The sequence below is a fragment of the Homalodisca vitripennis genome, chromosome 5, assembly GCF_021130785.1.
Source record: "Homalodisca vitripennis isolate AUS2020 chromosome 5, UT_GWSS_2.1, whole genome shotgun sequence".
NCBI classification, from domain to species: Eukaryota; Metazoa; Arthropoda; class Insecta; order Hemiptera; family Cicadellidae; genus Homalodisca; species Homalodisca vitripennis.
This window is the reverse complement of record NC_060211.1, coordinates 95,403,130-95,424,162: the sequence shown is the minus strand read 5'-3', so window position 1 is coordinate 95,424,162 and position 21,033 is coordinate 95,403,130. Positions and strand designations below refer to the sequence as shown.

The following is a 21,033-nucleotide window of genomic DNA, read 5'->3' as shown; positions in this document are numbered from 1 at the left end:
ATCAATTTTCTCAGAATTAAATTCTCTACAATTAATGTTTTGTTGATTTTAATGTATTTATTACCAATTTAACAAAGTTATTGTGCATCAAACTTAAAAAAAAACATTGTTTCGTGCCCCAATTTTTTGCATTTAACCCTGAATCCCTCAAAAACTACTACAGGTACAGTTCTGAAACCTATTTTATTAGCTTTATCAGGTAAAAATACATAAGACATCTACGATATTTTTCTTACTTAATTAACCTTTCCAAAAGTTCAGTATGGCTTTATTTTACTCTTTACCCAGGAATTTCAGGCGAAATCTTTCGCTAGCTGTAACTCGCTAACGAAGCGTTTTCGGACCTGTGTTTATATAACATTTTTTCATTATTTTTACTAGTACAATGTGCTGTAGAAGTGGGGGGGAGAACTTCATGAATCACCCTGTAGTGGAAATAATTACATGAAACATTGTAATAATCGAAAGCTAGAGTTTTTACTTCAGTTGTGGTTTGTGCGATATTGCAATACTTGAAATAATAAATTAAACAGATTTAATAGATCCAGAAAAGAAATATATTTAATTGAGAAAAAGGTTTGTGAGTTGGGTAATATTATGGAATCTGAGTTCAGAATACAGTCGAAGTAGGACCAGTTATTATTATGGTAATAAACACAATGTTATAACATTTACTTATATTTTAAAATACAATGAGTGTAAACACAGCAATTTGTAAACAGATAAAAATAATTAACTAGTTTCAATAAGTTATAAAACTAATAATTGCAATCTGAAGACAGCTGTGAGGGTCCAGTAGCGACAACAATGATCAAAGCGGCCACGCAACGCAACTGGAAGTCGGAAGTGCTCGGTCTGAGTTGAGTGTAGGAACGCTAGATGGCAGTGGCCAGCGTGAGCGTGTTGTCCGCGCATGCGCAGTACGCGTCCGCGCCTCGCCGGCCGAGCCGTCTGTCCGAGGGCCGAGTGCCTGTTGCTCGTCGTTTGTGTGTAAAATTGACAGTGGCAGGCACAACTAAACATGGTGGACTTATCGCCTTTATCAGTCTCGTGATAACGGAAGATAGGTGGCGGGTAAGTGTGTTGTTGTATAAGCGTAACCGGCCAGAGTGGCAGTGGCAGTGAGTAGTGTTGAAGGTTAAGTCCGTGGATAGCTAGCGGTGTGGTGTGGTGGACAGGTTATCTTGTGCGGGAGTGCGGCCCAGCTCGACCCCTCTGCCTCTCTTTCTCTGGATGTGTTTCCGTCATTTTTATTTGATACGGGGAACGGATCGTCTATGCGCGTGTGTTTCGACTCGCTGTGCTTCGCGTCCGACCGTCTGCAAGAGGACGGCGACGACGAGAATCACTGCGAAATCGTGACCATGTCTAATGGCAAAGTGATTACTTCAGAAGGTATGATTTTGAAGCAGATTCACTAACAATTTATGTCTCGGCTTGAAGCTAATTAATAAAAAGGATTTATAATATATAATATATGTACACAATGTTTGTCAGCATCAATATTGCTTTATTTCTAAAATAGTGTTTTTATAATATTTTTTAACTATAGTACGGCAGAACGTACGTATTTTATACAATTAAAAAATAAATAAAAAATTTAAAAGTGTTAATATATTGCCGTTTTAAACAGCTATAAAATAAATTACCAACTAATTTTAATCAATGGCGATAGGACACTAATTAATTAGTAATTGACCAATATTTTACTATTGGTATTTTAAAGTAGTTTTATATTCAATAATGTCTTTATTCTGTTCTTCGAAATATTATAAAATGAAAATTAACTATCACAACAGCAATTTTAGTTCCATAAAATAATTTAAAGTTCCCTTCCTAAAATTAATAAAATCCACAGGTCTGTGTTCCCAAAAGAAATCAGAGTTACAACAGCAGGTGTGTACAATTTACCCATAATTTTCGTTTAACATATATGGACTGTAAGGCAACCCAATATGAGTAGGTCTAAATATATGACAAAGTGCGTCATTACGACTGTTTTGCACGTGCAAATGAGGACTGTCAAATAAATAGAGCATCCCAAGACAAGCGCGGCGCGGCCACTAAGCTATCATTTGTAACTTCGGGGCCGTCTTTAATTGATTAATTGTAAATCGTTACATCGTTCTAATCACGAAAAACGTTTATATTGTGCAAAATTCATGGTAATTATAAGACATAACTTTATGCTTATGCTAAAACATTGGCTTAAAAAATTCCTTATTAGATTTTTCAGTAGGGCATAAAAATTTGAATTTGGAACATTTGTAAAAAAAATATGTTTAGCGGAAGGGAACTAATTTTGAGGATAAGTTTTCACATTTGTTTAGTGTAACCTCTTGTTCGATTATGTGTCCAGTTGTTTGTTTTTTAAAATATTGTAAAACGACCAATTGATATTTTCTTGTTATTTATTATATCAAACTGAAAAATTGAGCTTTCTTTAGACTAGCCCAATATAATTTTTGTATTACCTATGTATTTTGCAATCATCACTAAGTAAAATAAGCCTATATTTAAAAAAATGTAACTTAAATTAAATCAGACTTTTCCTTACTGTACGTTTTTTAAAAGAAATGTCAGCATTTAAATAAAAGAAAGTAACCGGGTTGTGCAGGTTTTGCATTTCTCGGTTATCAGTTCGCCAAATCTGTCCTGGCTGACATCACTTTGGAATGGGAAAATGATCGATCACGTCTGGCCTTGGTCACCTGTAAACGTCCAACTAACACCTGGCGCTGTCTGTATAAGTCTAGTCTATCTTAGTCTAGGCAATTGGCAAAATTCTTCAAACTGATGATCAATCTAATTCCTTTCAGAACGGTTTACAAGTGCTCTGGAAACATAATGCTAGTGATATCCAGGCAATTCGGAGATTGCTCAACAAATAAGGAAAGGGCACGGTCGACATCTGGCTGGACCTTCATCAGGAATATGTAAACGTGTAGTAACCCATAAATAAGTAGACCACTAATAATGTTTTTGCAAAGAAACCAAGTGCCTTCAGAATTTCTTATTGTTCAGAACAATGGTGCAAATAAGGTAAATAACACCAAATTGGTAGTATTATATCATGCGTCATGAATGTTAAATCTTTTTTATAGTCAACGTGAAGTCTTACTATCCCATAAAAAAATATTGATAACATAATTTTGTTCTGTATTTTTAAAGCATTATTATTAAAGTATACGGTACTGACAATAATTTAAACACGTTTACCAAACTCAAACTATACGTAGGTAATACGTTACTCTGTCCACAAACTGTCCGATTTACTAATTTGGATTATTTTAAATTTTAGGTTATGTTTAAGAAAACTCAAAATAATAATAATAATAATATATTGCATACCTGAATTAAAACAAATTCCAATCATAATTTTTATAATGAAGGTTTAATTAACGAAATAAAATGTTCCTTTTGGATGTCATGTGAAACAACACTCCATATCAATTTGGATTAACTTTAACAAATAGTTCCTATAAATTATTTGGACTTAAGATCAGTTAAGTATATTTACGTCATTTGACATTAAAAGTGGAAAATATTTTCCCTTATTGGGATGATTGAGAATTTATGCCGATATATACTCATCATTTATAATATTATCCGTTACAAAATATAACGCTCACCAAGGGGCAAATAAAGGATAACCATAAAAACAATACATTTTACCAGCGTCTTCTTATTGGAAATTCTAAATGCTTAATATATGATCAAACACTCCAATAAAATGAAAAAGTTTTATTTTGTGAGGCCTTTCGTGCTCAAAGAACACATCGTCAGACCCACATAACTGAAATAAAAGTAAAGTAATAATACAAACAATTTAGACTTAAATAAAAACACATGTCTTGAAAAATACAAAGAGATCAGATTTTAAAGGCCAGGAAGTATGTCTACTGTATATGTAAAAATTTATATTTCTTTAGATTAAAGGCAGTAACGGTGAATTTTGTAGAGGTCTTTGATTCTTTGAGCACGAAAGGCCTCACAAAATAAAACTTTTTCATTTTATTGGAGTGTGATCATATATTAAGCATTTAGAATTTCCAATAAGAAGACGCTGGTAAAATGTATTGTTTTTATGGTTATCCTTTATTTGCCCCTTGGTGAGCGTTATATTTTGTAACGGATAATATTATAAATGATGAGTATATATCGGCATAAATTCTCAATCATCCCAATAAGGGAAAATATTTCCCACTTTTAATGTCAAATGACGTAAATATACTTAACTGATCTTAAGTCCAAATAATTTATAGGAACTATTTGTTAAAGTTAATCCAAATTGATATGGAGTGTTGTTTCACATGACATCCAAAAGGAAAGGTGTTTGATCATATATTAAGCACATAAAAACAATTTTTATTTTAAATGTTTTAAATATCCACATAGCCTACTAAAAATCATACGGAAAAAGCAATGTAGTACCTTATTAAACTTTGAATCGTAAGAATTCCATTTATTACGGATATCGTTGTAATCCTTTCAATTATGTTTTCGTTATCTGTGAACACTCAACTATTTTTGATTTATTTTTCCTGTGTCTGTAATTGTTTAAATAATGTTTATTGTTTAATGGATTAATCTTGAAACGTGTTATTTTATAACCATAACCATAATATCAATAAACAAAACTTATAATGAGACTTTATAAACGAGATCTGCAAACAAATATTGTTCTAAAATAAAGGAGTCAGTGATACATTGTTTTAATGAATGAATGAATTAAATCGGATGCAAATATGGCCACTTAATTAAACAGCCATTTACTGGTACTTATCTTGTTAATGCTTATCATCAACCTATTTATAATTTTGCCGATCTTAACCATCTTAACCATATTATATGTTAAATGTAAAAAGGGTTTATCTACCATGTAGGCCCTACCATGGTTTGTGCTGCACGCTCTGTCAAGCCCATACCCACATCCAAGACACCGTAAGTCTGATAAATGACAACCATAAACCGTGTGCTACGTTATGCAATCGTGGCTGTCTTTTTAAAATACATAAAGAACATAAAATATGTGGATTCCAATCCTCTAATGTACGGTACATAATAATATAAACGTAGATACCACACCGAATAGGCCGGTCCGAATAGTTTATTAGATCTCCTTTCAAGATTGATTCGACCAAATTGAGTGCTACTTGTAACTCGTCTAGTAAGACATTATCTGATGAAGTAGGCCTCCAATGTGGCCGTGGCTCCAGGACGGCCTACATATTTGTTTGACAAACATGTATTGTAACAAGCGGGCGCGGGCGCGGGAGCGGGAAGCTACGCGGCCAGCGCATGGCCAATCATGCTACTGACGTAGTTTATAGGTTAAGTGGTTATTGTGATAGACTGACAGATTGAAATAATAAATGTCGTTATTGTTGGCTGGTGGGGCCTCTCCAGTCCTCTCCCGCCGCTCTGATATCCTCTCCTTATCTCTCTGATAACGTATCCACTGGCGACATGCGGCTCAAGTCTTATCGCTTCCTTTCGATATCAATTTTGCATATAAGTTGCACATTAATACTCGCCTGAAATTCTATTTCATTTTAACATAATTTGACACTTGGAATTCCTTATTTCGTATTTCATCAGGTGCCCACAATAACCCTTTTGATGAAATGGCGCACGGGCTCAGGTTGCCTTAGGGCGGAATAGTTCAGGACCAAGTTCCAATGCATTTTAATCGTTTACGCACACAAAAAAGTTTTCGTGGAATCAATAGAAAAATTCCCCCTAAGGAAAATACCGATCGTTAGCGGTGGAGGTTGAAAAGGAATGGTATCAAAAGGATTAAAAATACCAATTGGTAAATGTTTTCGTTGTTCATATTTTAAGGTACACATGATTTATAATACATATATATATATATATATATATATATATATATATAAAACATTATATTTTATATCTTATATATAAAATATAACCTGCAGATATGAAAAAGGTAGATCTGTACCATCCAACGAAAGTCACTATTTTATCTAAGTAGTCAGTCTTTATTTACTTGGATGGTACAGACTAACTTTTTGAAATTTGCAGGTTTCCAAATCAAACATAGCACCAGTTAAAATCTATCATTTTATATCTTGAATCCTTTTCACACTAAGGGAATTTAGTTATTTTTTAGGGGATGGGGGTTAGGGATTAAGATGTCACGTACAATTTAGGTCGTGTGCTTATAGAATGCAAATTTGGCTCTCGATACATAGAAGGATGCAGTATGGTATATAACTATAAATGTAAGTGCCATACTAATTTTGCTAATATCAAAGTCCCTTCGTTTGTCTTCAGCTTATTTCTTAAGACTCTTTTATGATTTTTAAATTGTTTGAGTCTTATTTTAATATATGTTTCGTAGTCACACTTGTTTCACGATATCTTGAACTACTAACATCTATGAGTGATTGTAATTTTTTATTGATCAAAACACAATATAAATTAACATATTGTGGAGCAATACAATGAAAGTCATTTAAGAATACACATCGATGCAGAAGCAGGCGGGCTTGAAACATGCCAATGCGGGTAGCGTACCGGGATTGTGGATATTGAACTTTTGTTCCTATTTTAACTTGTTCTGAAATGATATTTGAGTAAATGTATAGTTTGGTTATTTACCTCGACCTAAACATTCAAACCAACTCGATTATTTATAGTTATATAATTTCAAACATACAAGATTTAAGACTTCCATGAGTAATAATTTTTATGAGTAGGCTATATAAAAGGGATTACAATGCAAAAACATTATGAGTGTTATTAAATTAGCGATGTTGTTAAGTGCTACATTCAACATTACAAAAGAATAGGCCTCGCGACCAAATAAGAATTATGGGGCAGAAATGTTGTGCGGCGATGCTTATATAAGATGGCGCTACCTTACTAAATCTTTTGCTCCACGTTGTAAACTCTTTTGAATTTTCCTTGTTGTAATGAGTTGAATTGAAATATTAAGTTAAAAATTGTGTGCTTAATAATAGTAACATGTGTAATGCATTTATAATCAAATGTTCCTTTTTTCCACTGGACGCATCTTTATTTTTCAGGCGGTAAAACATTTTGTATTGGATGAAATATCTTCTCATAGAATGTAACATTTTATAAGGCGGTACTCTACAAGCAGCTGACTTGCGTTACGCGCGAGAATCAGCGCGGCAGCTGACGTGATGGATAGCTACATGTATCTCCGCTGCCGACTGAGATGCAGCTGCACATCACTCTTGGTTGCAAAGCGCTATAAATTAATGAAAGTCACTAATTAATTATTGATCAGTTGTAACAGACGCTGCTGTCATTTGTTTTAATAACAGCCCTGTGTTGGTTAAAAAATTCAATTTTATGTAACTTAGTTCAGTCATTCTTAATAACTTAAATGCGTCCCCTTGGTTCTTGAAACTAAGTAGAGGCCTACTTTAAATGGTAGGTTGTAAAAATAAATCCATTTCAAAAACTTTAAATTATAAAAGGAAAAGATTATTTAAGATTCATTAAAACGTATAGGCCTATTTAAAACAAGGTAGGTTGTAAACATAAATCCCTTTCAAAAACTTTAAGCTATAAAATAAAAATATTGTTTAAGATTCATTAATACGTTAACGTAAATCGAACATCTAAAACGGCTGAATGGAAAGAAATATATTATAACTCCTTATGCTAATTCTATGAATTTGAACTGTACATACTACATTGTATCTAATGAATTTATTTTAATTAATTGAGGTACATAGTTTAGTTTAATTTCCACCAATTGCAAAGGAAATAAATACGTAATTAAATATTGTTCTAAAATTTAACAAAATATTATTATAGAGCATATATTGTACATCGGTTCAGTAGGAAATACGTGTACTAGTAAAGGAATTTATACGAACTTTTCTTAAGCAAACAAGTTGATGTTATTACATGAAATAATTGGTCTTTTTACCTTGAATTGTTTAGTGAAATTACGAAGTTGTACAAATAACGGAAGAAAATAGTTAATTAGTTCGAAGTGTAAATTACAATGCGTCGATTGGAATTTAATCCGAAATGCGCAGAAGGAGAATAATTCAACAGAGTTATTCACAGCAGGAGTAAAATTTCAGTAAATTTGCAAATAAATCAAAGCTATTCCCATATTAAATGAATATAATTGTATCGTCTATCAACAATATTAACCAAAAATGGAGTATGCACCGTTAGCTTATGAGCAGCTTTAAATAAATGTATATATACAATTTGAATTGAAGTTTTAAATCACTCCATTATGAACTGTGAGTACTTTTTTTGAATTTTAGCCTAGTGTACAAACTAATAATGAATTCTTATAGTATGTTTAAACCTTGTATTCCAAATCCATCCACGGTGTTAGTTACCAGAAATAATTTGACAAAGGTGTTTACCTAAATTAAAATTTATGATTGTAGACATAAAAAATAAATACTTTATGATCACTCACTGTATTTACACATAACGTTGCTGTACTTCACTGTAATGCAGTATAGAAATCAGATTGACTCAACTCTTGGATGGAGATGGAGTTCAACCCAACGTTCGCATTGCTTTAATTATAACATTGTCTTACTTCAAAATTAATAGTGACCTTGAATTATAAACCTATTATGTACGACTTAAAGCCCCACAACAATCAAACTGTCATTATAGTTTCAACAACAACAAAATTATTATCTGAGCTTCTTCAAGTTACGTAACCAACGCAGGGCTGATAAAACAGTTTACATATCCATCAAATGTGAGAATTTTCCAGCGTTTCCTGTCTTTCTTCCAATGGGTTGTTTTAACGTAACATCAATAATGACATAATCGACAATTGAGACAAATTAAATGTACTAGTAATAGTGCATGTGGTGAGTGCTAATTAGCATTGTATAAGCACATAATCTGGTTTTTCTAGAAATAGAGGTGGAAATTTCATCGAGAGATTGATCTCAGCCGCGCTTGTTTTGGTGGGGGTCGAAATGGGAGGGTATCAAAAGGGTTAAATTTATAAAACTATATTTTCCCCTCAGATTATAATTTTCTAGTTTTTGATACCCTTAAAACCGACCAGACACGTAAATAATAGAAAATTCAGCGTCAATTAACCACATACAGACTGGCCATTTGGCTGAAAATTGCGAATTTGGCTCTTTATCTAGTTGTCTGACGGTGATATACAATTATAATGAGTCTGGCGGTCGATTTAAATGTGTAAAGCTAAGAAAGATGTGTTCCCAAAAATTTTATCGACCAATAATAGCGTAGATGACGATAAATTTAAACCTTTTTAAGAGAAATCACTCTTTTAATTTCAATAAAAACTGGTTGCGTTACACAATGCAAATTGGGTCGTAGTTCCCAGACTATTATAAATGTAGACGATGTAGACGTTTAGTACGTATAATTTACTCATAGATTCTAAACTTTTCACAACGAGAGAAACATCCACGGCTTGTAAAAATACTATTTGACACGTTTACCTAGTTCCCCCGTTTTTCATTCATAAACTATTTCATTGTGCTTCCCGCTACATGTATATACACTACACTCGAGGAATACCAACTAAACACTGTTGTTGCGTTTTTTCAACAACCGAAACCTGAAGCAGCTTATTAGATAAATTGTGTCACTGTCACTGTTTTTTATACATAATTTATAAGGTTGCACGAGTTCTTTAGATTTGATCTTTTACTGAGTAAAAAACGCTAGATTGCTTATAACACTTACAGTGATGATACGTCGATCCGACAACCGGAATCATCTTTCTGGTCACATTTGGCACGACCTCCTGACTGGCCAATTATACGCCAAGGGCCGCGGCCACGGAGCTACACCGCCACATTTCCTTGCCACCGGCACGGCCGGCGATCCGTCCTTCCCTTCACCGCAAAACACTCGTCACAGTCCTGTCAAGTGTAACCATATGCGCGAAAAAAATCCTATAAAGACTTGAATTATTGTAGAAGTAATGGGCTCGGTATCTTTGAATCTTTAATTGGTACTAGGGGCTGGTTTAAGTAAATAACCAGTACTTGACTGTGTACTGCATAAACTTTATGGTAATGTTTATCTTCATAACGGTAAGATTATAACTACGGGTTGGTTAATGAGCTGAGCGTCTGTCTTACTTTCAGTAGATGTCGTTAAATTCAGTCATAGCTTCCATGTAAATACATGGCTGGAAACGATCTGTTGGTCAAAAACTGTTGGCTGTGTCGATAGCACTGCTAAAATCGAAGTAGTCGTGGATATCTAGGTTGAGAGTTTGGATAAGACACCATGTTACACACCTTCTTCATGGCCCACTGTGGTTTAGAAGGACTGTCGGAATATTTAGGATTCAAATTTCAAAAGTAAATTTATAACATAAAAGACTGCAATATGGTAGTGAGTCGTGTGACAGATAAGAATTCAATTTCATTGAAAAAAAAGGAAAAATAACTAGATTTGAGTTTGGTATTATTGAAGACTGTTAGCGGCATTGTCAAAGGCTCTGTTCATAACTAGCTTAAGCTTGGTACTACTGAAGAGGTTGTTGTTGGCGTTGTCAAAGGCTATGTTAATAACTAGACTTGAGCTTGGTATTACTAAAGAGATTGTTTGAGGTATTGTCAAAAGATCCGATGTCACAAGTTGAAAGCTAAAGACAAGAAGCTACAATTTTTTCACGTGTCTGTAGTTAAATGTGGTTTTCAGAAGACAATAATTCGGCAATTTGTCCACAAGAGGTTTCTAAATGTGTCCTAGAGTTATGCTCCATACATGTGCAAACAGTAATGGATTTTAATCATATTCACGTGATCAGTGGAATGAATCAGATGAGTGTACATCTTTGGGATGGATGGAATATAATATTTCCATGAATATATTTCCAAAAAATGTTTCAATTAAACTAAGTTGTTTCTAGCGTTCAGTTAAGCGAAAGTGACTGATTAAGCGGTCTGTCTGGTGCTACGGGCGTTTATGCATTGTATTCTGACCTAAAGGAATGGTGAACTCAGTGCAAGAATGCTACAACATTCTTGAATTGTTAAAAGTAAGTTCTCCGACTAATTTCTGTCTGTGTTCAGGTTCTGTATTCAGTTAGAGGTTGTTTATTGTACAATTTATATCCATTTGGAAAGTCCATATAATCTTCTTGATTCCACAAAACCTATTCGTCCTAAATTTATACCAATTTTTCTGTTGGAGTTTTATCAAAGATCCAGAAAGAGATCGTATATAATTACTTTCCTTTGTAAGAGAGTTTGTCGAAATACCTCTATAATCAGTACATGTCCCTATGAAAAATCGTTCGACAAACGTTCTTCATTTTTAAGTGGTCTTGCAGTTGTACGGCGAAATAAGTTCGATACGAACTAACTTGACCTCCAAAATCATTTGTTAAGTTCCCTCATTATGCCTTTTTAAATACTGTTTCAGCTTTTGAATTTCTCATGATCTCATTCGCAAAAAGACTCCCACCTTTTGGGAAGACCATTTAGAATGCGAGGTGCGTATTCGTTAATTTCGTTGCCCATTCAGGAATACAACAAGTTTCCAGTTTAGACTTTCTCTTCTCAATGTGGTGTATTAATTTCGTGGGATATATCTTAAATAGAACTGTGATCTCTACATCCGTGCTGATGATTCTTCTGTGTACCGATCGTAGTAATGGCATACACCATTTACTGCAGCTCAGCAGTTGGCAATTGATTCTACTGTAGGGTGGGGTGAAATCAGCCACATTTCTCTACGATTCAGTAAAATGGGGAATGCTACTTCTACTCGTAAAACGAATCTTTCGTTCTTTTTTATGACATTAGTACTGCAATATTAAGAGAAAGCATGTCTTACACGATCTTAGTATACTTTTACATTCCAAGTTGATCTTCTCTGATTACACAAGAACGAAGTGTCTCAAAGCTCAGGAGAAACCTAAGTGTTGTATTGTGATTCGTCTTATTTCAAACAAATATTTTAACCTGATGTTTTGAAGTACTAATCCATCTTTGCCATGCCACAACTGTCTTGAAAAAATACAGGTTACATAGATATATCAATTGAGAGTGTGCAAAGGAATTTTCTTTCGTGAATGGTCTGCCATATTTCTGAGCTGATTAGGCTTAAACACAAGCTTAAACTTTCTGCTCTTTCAGTCCGTATATTATCATAGGCATGTTCCTTTGTAGAGTTCTGCATATATCTGGGAAGAAAACAGGTGTAGTAGTTCTCTTGATATATGTTTTGTATGAAAGATTCGTTTTTAAAGTCTATGTCAAATGCTGCATGATTGAGCTTCACAACGTTTTGATTGGGTTTTGGGAAGTGCTAATGACCGTTTGTCATTGGACACTGAATATTGTATGGATGAATGAAATTCTCATTATACGAATAATAAATAGTAAATGGCACAATCAAATTGTCTGCACCGAACATTGAATAGTTGATTACTGGATCTGTTCTTTCGATTTTTTTCTTAGTTTTCTAACTGAATCATTAAAATTTATAACATATATGTTAAATATTGAACACCTTTTTGCGCGCTTCGCGTGCCAACTGTGACTATGAAGCTCGTTTTCCTTCTGCTTTTTGCTTCTATCATTGCCTTCGATCTGTTATGATCTACATATTAGTTTGCATACAGAATTTAACTTTTAAAGATTGTACTATAACATACTTTTTGGCCGTATGATAAACCACTAGTTTAAAACTGCAAGGACAGAGATTGCCGGTTTTGAATTAGTTTTAATTAAATAGGATACATAGTCTAATGTAACACACAAATCTGAATCATACTTATTACATTAATTGTAATTAATTAAAAATTGAATTTGTGTTTTGTAATGATTTTGATATAGTAGTTGATACACAGTTGGAATCATTAAATTTTCTATGATCGGTTGGCCATCTGATATATATATATATATGGAAAGGAAGTCCGCATGGTCTGACCCTGGAGCCCAAAACCCTGAATACTGAAACTAAAAAATTTTTCAATATATATCCATTACTTATTGTAGTGTAAGCCCGTCAGGCATCTGTCCTGTAGGTCTATTGAGTTTTTGGTACATCGGATTTCTCAAAAGTACCTCGCTCCATAATTTATCAACAGTTGAGAATTTGTTTTAAATAATTTGAAGATGTTAGCTTCGCCCGAGGATATTTCTCTTGGATTTAAAATTTCCCCCCTCCATCCTCAAAATAATGGGTGGACGTTAACTAAAATTGTTATATTGGATTTTTAAATGCATCGAATAATATATGAGATAGTCTTGTTTATATAAAAATTATACTATCAAAACCAGTTTTGACCATTTTACAAAAAATTGGTAACACTTGGAATAAATTAAAATACTCACTTGAACTGGAAGTTCGTTTGGTAGATAATTTCTAATCTCAAATTTAATATAATTTTAAGTTTGAGCTATGTACAGTTCAATCTACATAGTTAGGTCTAAATAGAACGTATCAGTAGATGTTATGTAAACACAGTTACAATTTTTATCTTCAATGTTATATGCAATGTTTATACCATTCTAGTCTCTTGGATAAGACGACAGATACTAAGAATGTAGGTTAGGCGAAGAATTTCAACTTGTGTCAGAGGAATGAAATGGATTTAATGAACGCTGTTATGTAGTTTACCCAGACACTTGAATGGGAAATACTCGACGTTGTTATCTTGCCATATCGACAAAACGTGCAGTAATGAAAATGTTTCCTTCTATCTTAGAGTGCTTTATCAAACACACTACACAAACCATGTACTTATTTGGAATGTAATAACTTCTTTCACAAACTCTGGGTATTCGCGACGGTATGAGTTAATTTGATAGTAATTATCGATATATCCAATAGTAGCGATATTTCCTTCTAATTCCCAGATTTTAGCAGTCGTTTTCTGCCCACAAGCACATTGGTCATACTTTATAAGCTATGAAGGATTTATATATTTTACAGACTTCTTGGTAGTGAAATTCCTTTAGTCCCTGTAAGTCAAGGAAAATGTATCAATACTTATCATAAAACCCCTAATAGCATGTTTATACTGCCACCATAGACTACATGCCACTTTTTCTATGGTGCCTGTCTGTCACAAGGGGTCCACACATCTGCGCCAATAAAAAGTACCGTTCCCGGCTGGCTCCCGACATCGGTTAGTCTAATGCCTTGTTAATTTATTTAATTCAAACACAAAGGCGGGTTGTCCAGTCTTGGAATGGGTTCACAATAGCCTCTTTGTTCCAAATGGTCAACTCACATGGTCCAAATGGAGTCGTAATTAGAATTAAGTTTTACCCACAGAAATGTTATAGGGTTGAATTTGTGGGGGTTTCTTTAAAATGTATCCCTCCAAACAGGTTATATCTCACATTTAAATCCATTGTTCTCATCCCCAGCAGAGGTGTGCCAAAACGTTCCAGACGCGAAACCTTTGCAACGCATTCTCGACAGCCGTGGAGCAGTTTCGGCCAACAGTTCCGTTGCAACGAGTTCACGACAGTCGTAGAGCAGTTTCGATTAACAGTTCCGTTGCAACGAGTTCTCGACAGTCGTAGAGCAGTTTCGATTAACAGTTCCGTTGCAACGAGTTCTCGACAGTCGTAGAGCAGTTTCGGCCAACAGTTCCGTTGCAACGAGTTCTCGACAGTCGTGGAGCAGTTCCGGCCAACAGTTCCGTTGCAACGAGTTCTCGACAGCCGTGGAGCAGTTCCGGCCAACAGTTCCGTTGCAACGAGTTCTCGACAGTCGTGGAGCAGTTTCGATTAACAGTTCCGTTGCAACGAGTTCTCGACAGCCGTGGAGCAGTCCGATTAACAGTTCCGTTGCAACGAGTTCTCGACAGTCGTAGAGCAGTTTTGATTAACAGTTCCGTTGCAACGAGTTCTCGACAGTCGTGGGGTGGTTCTGGTAAACAGTTTCTTTACAACGAGGTATCGGCAGTCGTAAAGTGGTTTCAGTTAATAGCGATATTGCAATGAGTTCTTGGCAATAGTGGAGCTGTTACGGCAAACAGTTCCGTTCCAACAAAACACGCCGTATTCATTTCGTTAAATTCTCGTCGCGTCGCGTATATCGGATTTGTTTAATTGCAACTGTACTAAAAGATGATGAAATAAATAGTGGTTCAATTCTACTAACACGTGGAATTAAAATATTTTGATTGCAATATTGTTGTAGTTTAGTTTGAGATCTCATCATTTCAGTACCAATACCAGCATGGAATCTGTTGTCGCGTAAGTTCCAGTGGACCCTTTTATTTTTTCGTGCGACGTCCTCCAGTGGATCCTTTTGATTTTACATTGAAGCGGTTACGCTACTATTCCACCTCTAATTCCCAGGATCTCAGCAATTCTCTTCATAGTATATGAGCGTTGGGATCTGGAGTAAAGTTCTAAAATATTGGTTTTCTACGAGAAAAGAGGCTAACGGTAAAGTTTTGTAGTAAAACTCAGTTACATCAAGCTCTGAGTTGTTATTGACGATTGTTTAAATAATCTGGTCTTGTTGTTTGGTTAATTTGGTGAAATGTAGGTTTTCGGCGTTTCAAACACAATAATACATACATTTAAAATTAAATTCCACTTTTTGATTTGTGCGCCAACTCAAACACGAGATACATCTCCTTTTCTGAGCAAAAATGATCTTTTTTCGATCATTAAAGACAGTCTGAATTTTGTTACAAAATGTACATGAAGAAGGGTACAATAAAATTAGTATTTTGAGTATTACACTTACTTTCAAGTAAGTTAGTACAGGATGAGGTGGCTTCGAAAATTTGTCTGGTTTGCCATTAAATGGATTTAGCCCTTCAAAACTGGTTTTAGCCTACTTAGCATAGTAACTATTAGTACGTCGCTCTCTGCCCAGTTTTCTTAAGAACAACAAATTTTGTACTCTTATCTCTTCATACTGTAAACTAAAGAGTTTCATCACTCTGCTCGATGTCTTTATTACCTGAATTTCTTAACTGAATTCAACCAGAGGAAACGTGTAGCTTTGTAACCATTTCATGTTAAAATTAAGCTTTCTAACCCTCAAAGATGTAATTCTAGCCCATAATCCACACAGTCCTATAAAAAGTCATATCCGCATCTTTAGCTATATTCTCCAAAAGAGCAATCAATTTTTATTTCCCGTTTAAACTGCTTTAATTATATTCTGGGAAATTTCAGATTTCTGACGTTGGGGAAGAGGAATTAGATTTAGTGGCAGTCATAATAATATAATAGAAATGTTATTAAGTAGTTTAGGTTTAACTTAGTGAGGATGAAGTGACTCTTCATTCTAACTTTGCCTCTGTAAAATCTTCTTTCTACATAACCGTCTGGTAAGTTTGCGTCGACTTCTTTTTCAGATTGGCTGGCATTTATTGGTTCTTACTTAAATGAGAGAAAATTCACTCAATTAAGAAACTGATGTATGTATATGAAATTACAGAGTAATTGGTTCCACTTTAGGTTTTGCACACAGCACAAATTTTCTTGAATAATTGGAAAACAGATATTTTTATTAGTTTCTGTAAATTAACTAAAATGTTTACTATATTAATTAATATATCAGTAAAATTCAATAGTGTGCTTAAGTTTCCTAATTAACAATGTTACCGTAGTCACAACTAATACTATCTTTTCACTCCCATAACATTGTATTCCTTATGTTGCCCTGTTGTAATATTAACTTTATAAAATAAAACAATGGATTTCTTTTATTGGTACTTATGAAATATGTATCGATCTCCAGCCTCAGAGTTTCAAAAAGCTGGGATATACAATTATAGTTCAATTCTGAAATGTATTAGGAAGTTTGAATAGCATCACTTATATCAGCAGTATGAGGTCTGGCATTTAAAAAGGATATGCCTACCTATGATGTATGACCAATTCTTCAGCAGGAAATTGCATGCGAAGCCGCAGGTAACTGATAGTCCTAACCGAGGTAAGAAAATAACCGAAACAATACCTTAGAAGCAGCTGTTCCAATGAAAATAATATGGAACGTAAGTTGAAATAGTTTGATCTCACAATTTAAGATCCTAGCTACGATCATTTTCGTATTAAAAATAATATGTAACTAAAATTGTGGACCTACTGGCTTAGTACTAGCATCGTTCCACCGTAGATCAACTGGTCGATAACTTTTGTATGCAGTTTTTGTAATATTTTGAAAAGGATGCCATACGTTGTGTGAAGGCTGTTTCTATCATAACCCCAATCAAAATGTGTTACTCGAAGAGAAATTTTATTATTAGGAAAGTTTTTAGTTTTTGATAACCACAATAATAATAAACCGATTTAACTCACTATTAAAGGTCCCGATATCGACAGGACGTAAGAAAAGTCGTACCAACCAATCGAACGAAGTGATTTCACATGTGTTATTCCGTCGTATGATAAAATGTGCCATGATTTTTTATTTTGTTTACAAATTTGCTTATTCTGTAATTTTTTCGTTGCCATCATGGTTATCTACAAGACAGATAAAAAAATTATTAAATTTAATTTTTACTTTTAATCAATAAAGTTCTTCCTTTGACCGACCAAGAAGAACGTAACTGGTTTCAAGTCTCAGGACCTTTCCATCAAGAGTTATCGCACAGATAGACAGACAGACAGACAGGCAACAACACGATTTATGAAGAACATGCCGGTTCCGTAATAAAGTAACAGGCAATTAATTGTGTTTTCCTACGAAATTACCTTGGCAATATTATTTTTGGTGTGGTCATCTTATTTAAGATTTATGACAATCATAAAACAAAAGTAGACACTAGAACCGGTTTGACTAACATAGCTCCAGGATGGGTTGTCAAGGCAGGGACCGGATTCCTACCATTCTATTATATGGGAAGATGGCTCTTGGTTAGAAAATGTTCTCCGTGCTGTTGGTATCAGTACATCGCTTGGTGTGGGTACGACTGTTCCACTTTAACACTAATGTTACATTGTAGAGGTACGTTTGTGAAATACCTGGTATTGAGTATAGTATACATTATTCTTGAACTTTAGAAGCAAAATTAGCTACAAAATATTCCGAATCGATGTTTCTTTCTCTACAGTGATTATTGGACGCTAATTTGAATGAATCATTAATGTCATAACTTTCACTTTCTCTACGTTTACATCATAGATAAAGATGTGACAGAAATTGATCTTTCTGTGATCTATTGTGCAATAAGCATTGTTTCTTATCTGTTGGCGGCTTGAAGTGTTGTTCTGATAACATGTTTGTTAGCACTAGTACTTGTAATGTTGTCAGGCATGATATTTGAAAAAGGTTATCTTTTGGTGGATATCCAGGTTCTTACGGGTGTGGAAATATTATATTCAGTTGTTTTCTAATGTTGTCAACACCACTGACACCATTTTAAATCTGCTGGTTGTAAAACGAGTGACTGAAATAGTCAAAAGCATTTTCACTTTGTTGGGTGACATTGGGTATATTTTTGCCGAAAAAACTAGGAGATTCCTCTTTCTGTATTGCGAGCCAACATTTTGTTTTTGTTTTTGTGAAATACCTGGTATTGAGTATAGTATACATTATTCTTGAATTTTAGAAGCAAAATTAGCTACAAAATATTCCGAATCGATGTTTCTTTCTCTCTACCGTGATTATTGGACGCTAATTTGAATGAATCATTAATGTCATAACTTTCACTTTCTCTACGTTTACATCATAGATAAAGATGTGACAGAAATTGATCTTTCTGTGATCTATTGTGCAATAAGCATTGTTTCTTATCTGTTGGCGGCTTGAAGTGTTGTTCTGATAATATGTTTGTTAGCACTAGTACTTGTAATGTTGTCGGGCATGATATTTGAAAAAGGTTATCTTTTGGTGGATACCCAGGTTCTTACGGGTTTGGAAATATTATATTCAGTTGTTTTCTAATGTTGTCAACACCACTGACACCATTTTAAATCTGCTGGTTGTAAAACGAGTGACTGAAATAGTCAAAAGCATTTTCACTTTGTTGGGTGACATTGGGTATATTGTTGCCGAAAAAACTAGGAGATTCCTCTTTCTGTTTGCGAGCCAACATTTTGTTTTCTACAGTATAAAGTCTGGCGGGAGAAATATTTGGAACGTCATTAATATCTAAGATAAAGTATTGTTATTTGCAGATTTCTGAACGAACTGTAATAAGCTAGTGTTATATAAAGCTGTCAAAATGAGTGTCAACACTACAACAAAAATTCTTAGCTTTTTTTAAAGTTTGTTTTTGACGATGGTTGGATTGTGAAGGAAACTGAGTGTTTCCTTCAAGTTTAGCTTATTTATTACTTAGTATAAAACGCAATCATTAAGTTGTTATTGGAAGATTTAATGTTATACAAACGCAAAGACAATTCATTAGAAGTTTCAAATTTGTAACGACCTCAAAATCGGTTATGTATATTTCCCATTTCAATATGCGTATTTCGGAATTTGCATTTTATATAGTTAAGCAGGACATTTAGGAATAATTTTAAAATGTAGCCTATTGTATGAATGCTTTCCATTTAATTCACACGAAAGGAAAAAAAGTAAAAAAGTAAAGAATGTCTTGTTTTACCAGGCGAAGTTAGGGCTAAGAAGCCCTCTCTAACACTTAACCTGGGGGAAAAAAAGTATTAATCTTGGCTGTGTTGAACTCTAAAAACAATAGTAACGAAGATAATGAAATGTGGTTTAAAGCTTAGCGAACAAATTTAATATTGACGCAATATGACTACTTAATTTTTTAATTCTGTTATTTTATTGCTCAATAATGTGTTAGTTTAACATAATTATTATTATTTCTGTATTTCACACATCATAATGTTCTAGTGACGTAAAGGTCATCAAACTTGTTGAAATGAAGGTTTAGAACTTTGTTTGTGCATACTGTTTATGCTTTTAAATAACTCCTCAAAGCCAATAGAGCCACGAAGTTTGAAAGATTTGTGATACTATCGCACGAATATTAGAGTTATCAAAGGTTGTCGTCCTTGCCGTAATAGGCCAAGTGGCTTTACTGATTTGGTATCTCTAAGTTCCGGGTTACTAGAGGCCTGGCTTCTCAAGGATGCTCTGTATCGTTCTTACTCCAACTAAATTTAATTTAAATAACTTGTTAGTCTGGCTTTTATATAATTAACTTAGTACTTTAGCAGTTGCGACTAGTATAAAACTTACATTACGACTAGCGTGTTATATATTACGTTTAGCGTGAAACATACGTTGAGTCTATTGGATAACGAGCTCGCAACTAAAGTTACATTCACCTAGCCTTATTTCAATTGTTAATGAAGAAGTCCAATGTCGTTAAAATCCATTTTTAAGTAATAACAATTATTTTGTTCGTAATGAATTGCTTTTACAGCCTCTTGTGCTAAAAATTATGATGGTGTTAGAATGATCTAAAAGACTAATAATTATTATGAAGTGAACTGGTAATGAAAATGAGGCTTTTATTGCGTTCACTAATATAAATGATGATATCTTGTTAAAACATCTCTGAACACGAATATACAATTTCATGAACAATTAAAATATTAAAATTGGGCTATATTTTAAGTGTTTCAGTGTCCAGGCTATAATTTGCTAGCACATTGAATTCAACAGCTTATAAAGTAGACACGTGCAATAAACATTTCAAATAAAAAATTGCAGGAAGTTAGTATTGTTCGAGTGCGATCTAAATGAACGTTTTATGCCAGTTAATAACTTCCGTTGCGTGTTGAAGGACTATGCGTGTCCACGTTGATGTCGGCGTGGCTGCTCCACATGCGAGGGTCGGTAATATATTCTGTACGCTCACCTGCTCTAGATATACATCACAACCACAGCTGATTTCCCTCCTGTTTAAATGCTCACAACCGTAAGTACGGGTATTACCGACTATACTACGTAACATTGCTCATTTATATGGGTTTGTACTAAGACAGTAGTTATTTTACAAACCAAAGCCAATTGTTGTGCTATTAATTAACAATAATTGCTAACAAACAGTAATATATCTTAGCAAATTAGAAATCTACATCTGAAGCATTCTTTACATCTGACCACAAAAACACAAGTATTACCGAAATATTTCCGTAG

General features: G+C 34.1%; 1 protein-coding gene across 1 annotated transcript in view; it reads left to right on the top strand.

The window, feature by feature from the left end:
- Positions 1 to 984: 984 nt before the first annotated feature.
- The window catches only part of LOC124362545 (cGMP-dependent protein kinase, isozyme 2 forms cD5/T2), a 381,547-nt gene continuing 361,498 nt past the window's right edge, over positions 985 to 21,033 (top strand). Inside the window, exon 1 of the mRNA XM_046817151.1 lies at positions 985 to 1,395. Within this exon, the coding sequence (XP_046673107.1) occupies positions 1,278 to 1,395 (118 nt within the window). The 5' untranslated portion in view covers positions 985 to 1,277. The remainder of the gene's footprint in view (positions 1,396 to 21,033) is intronic.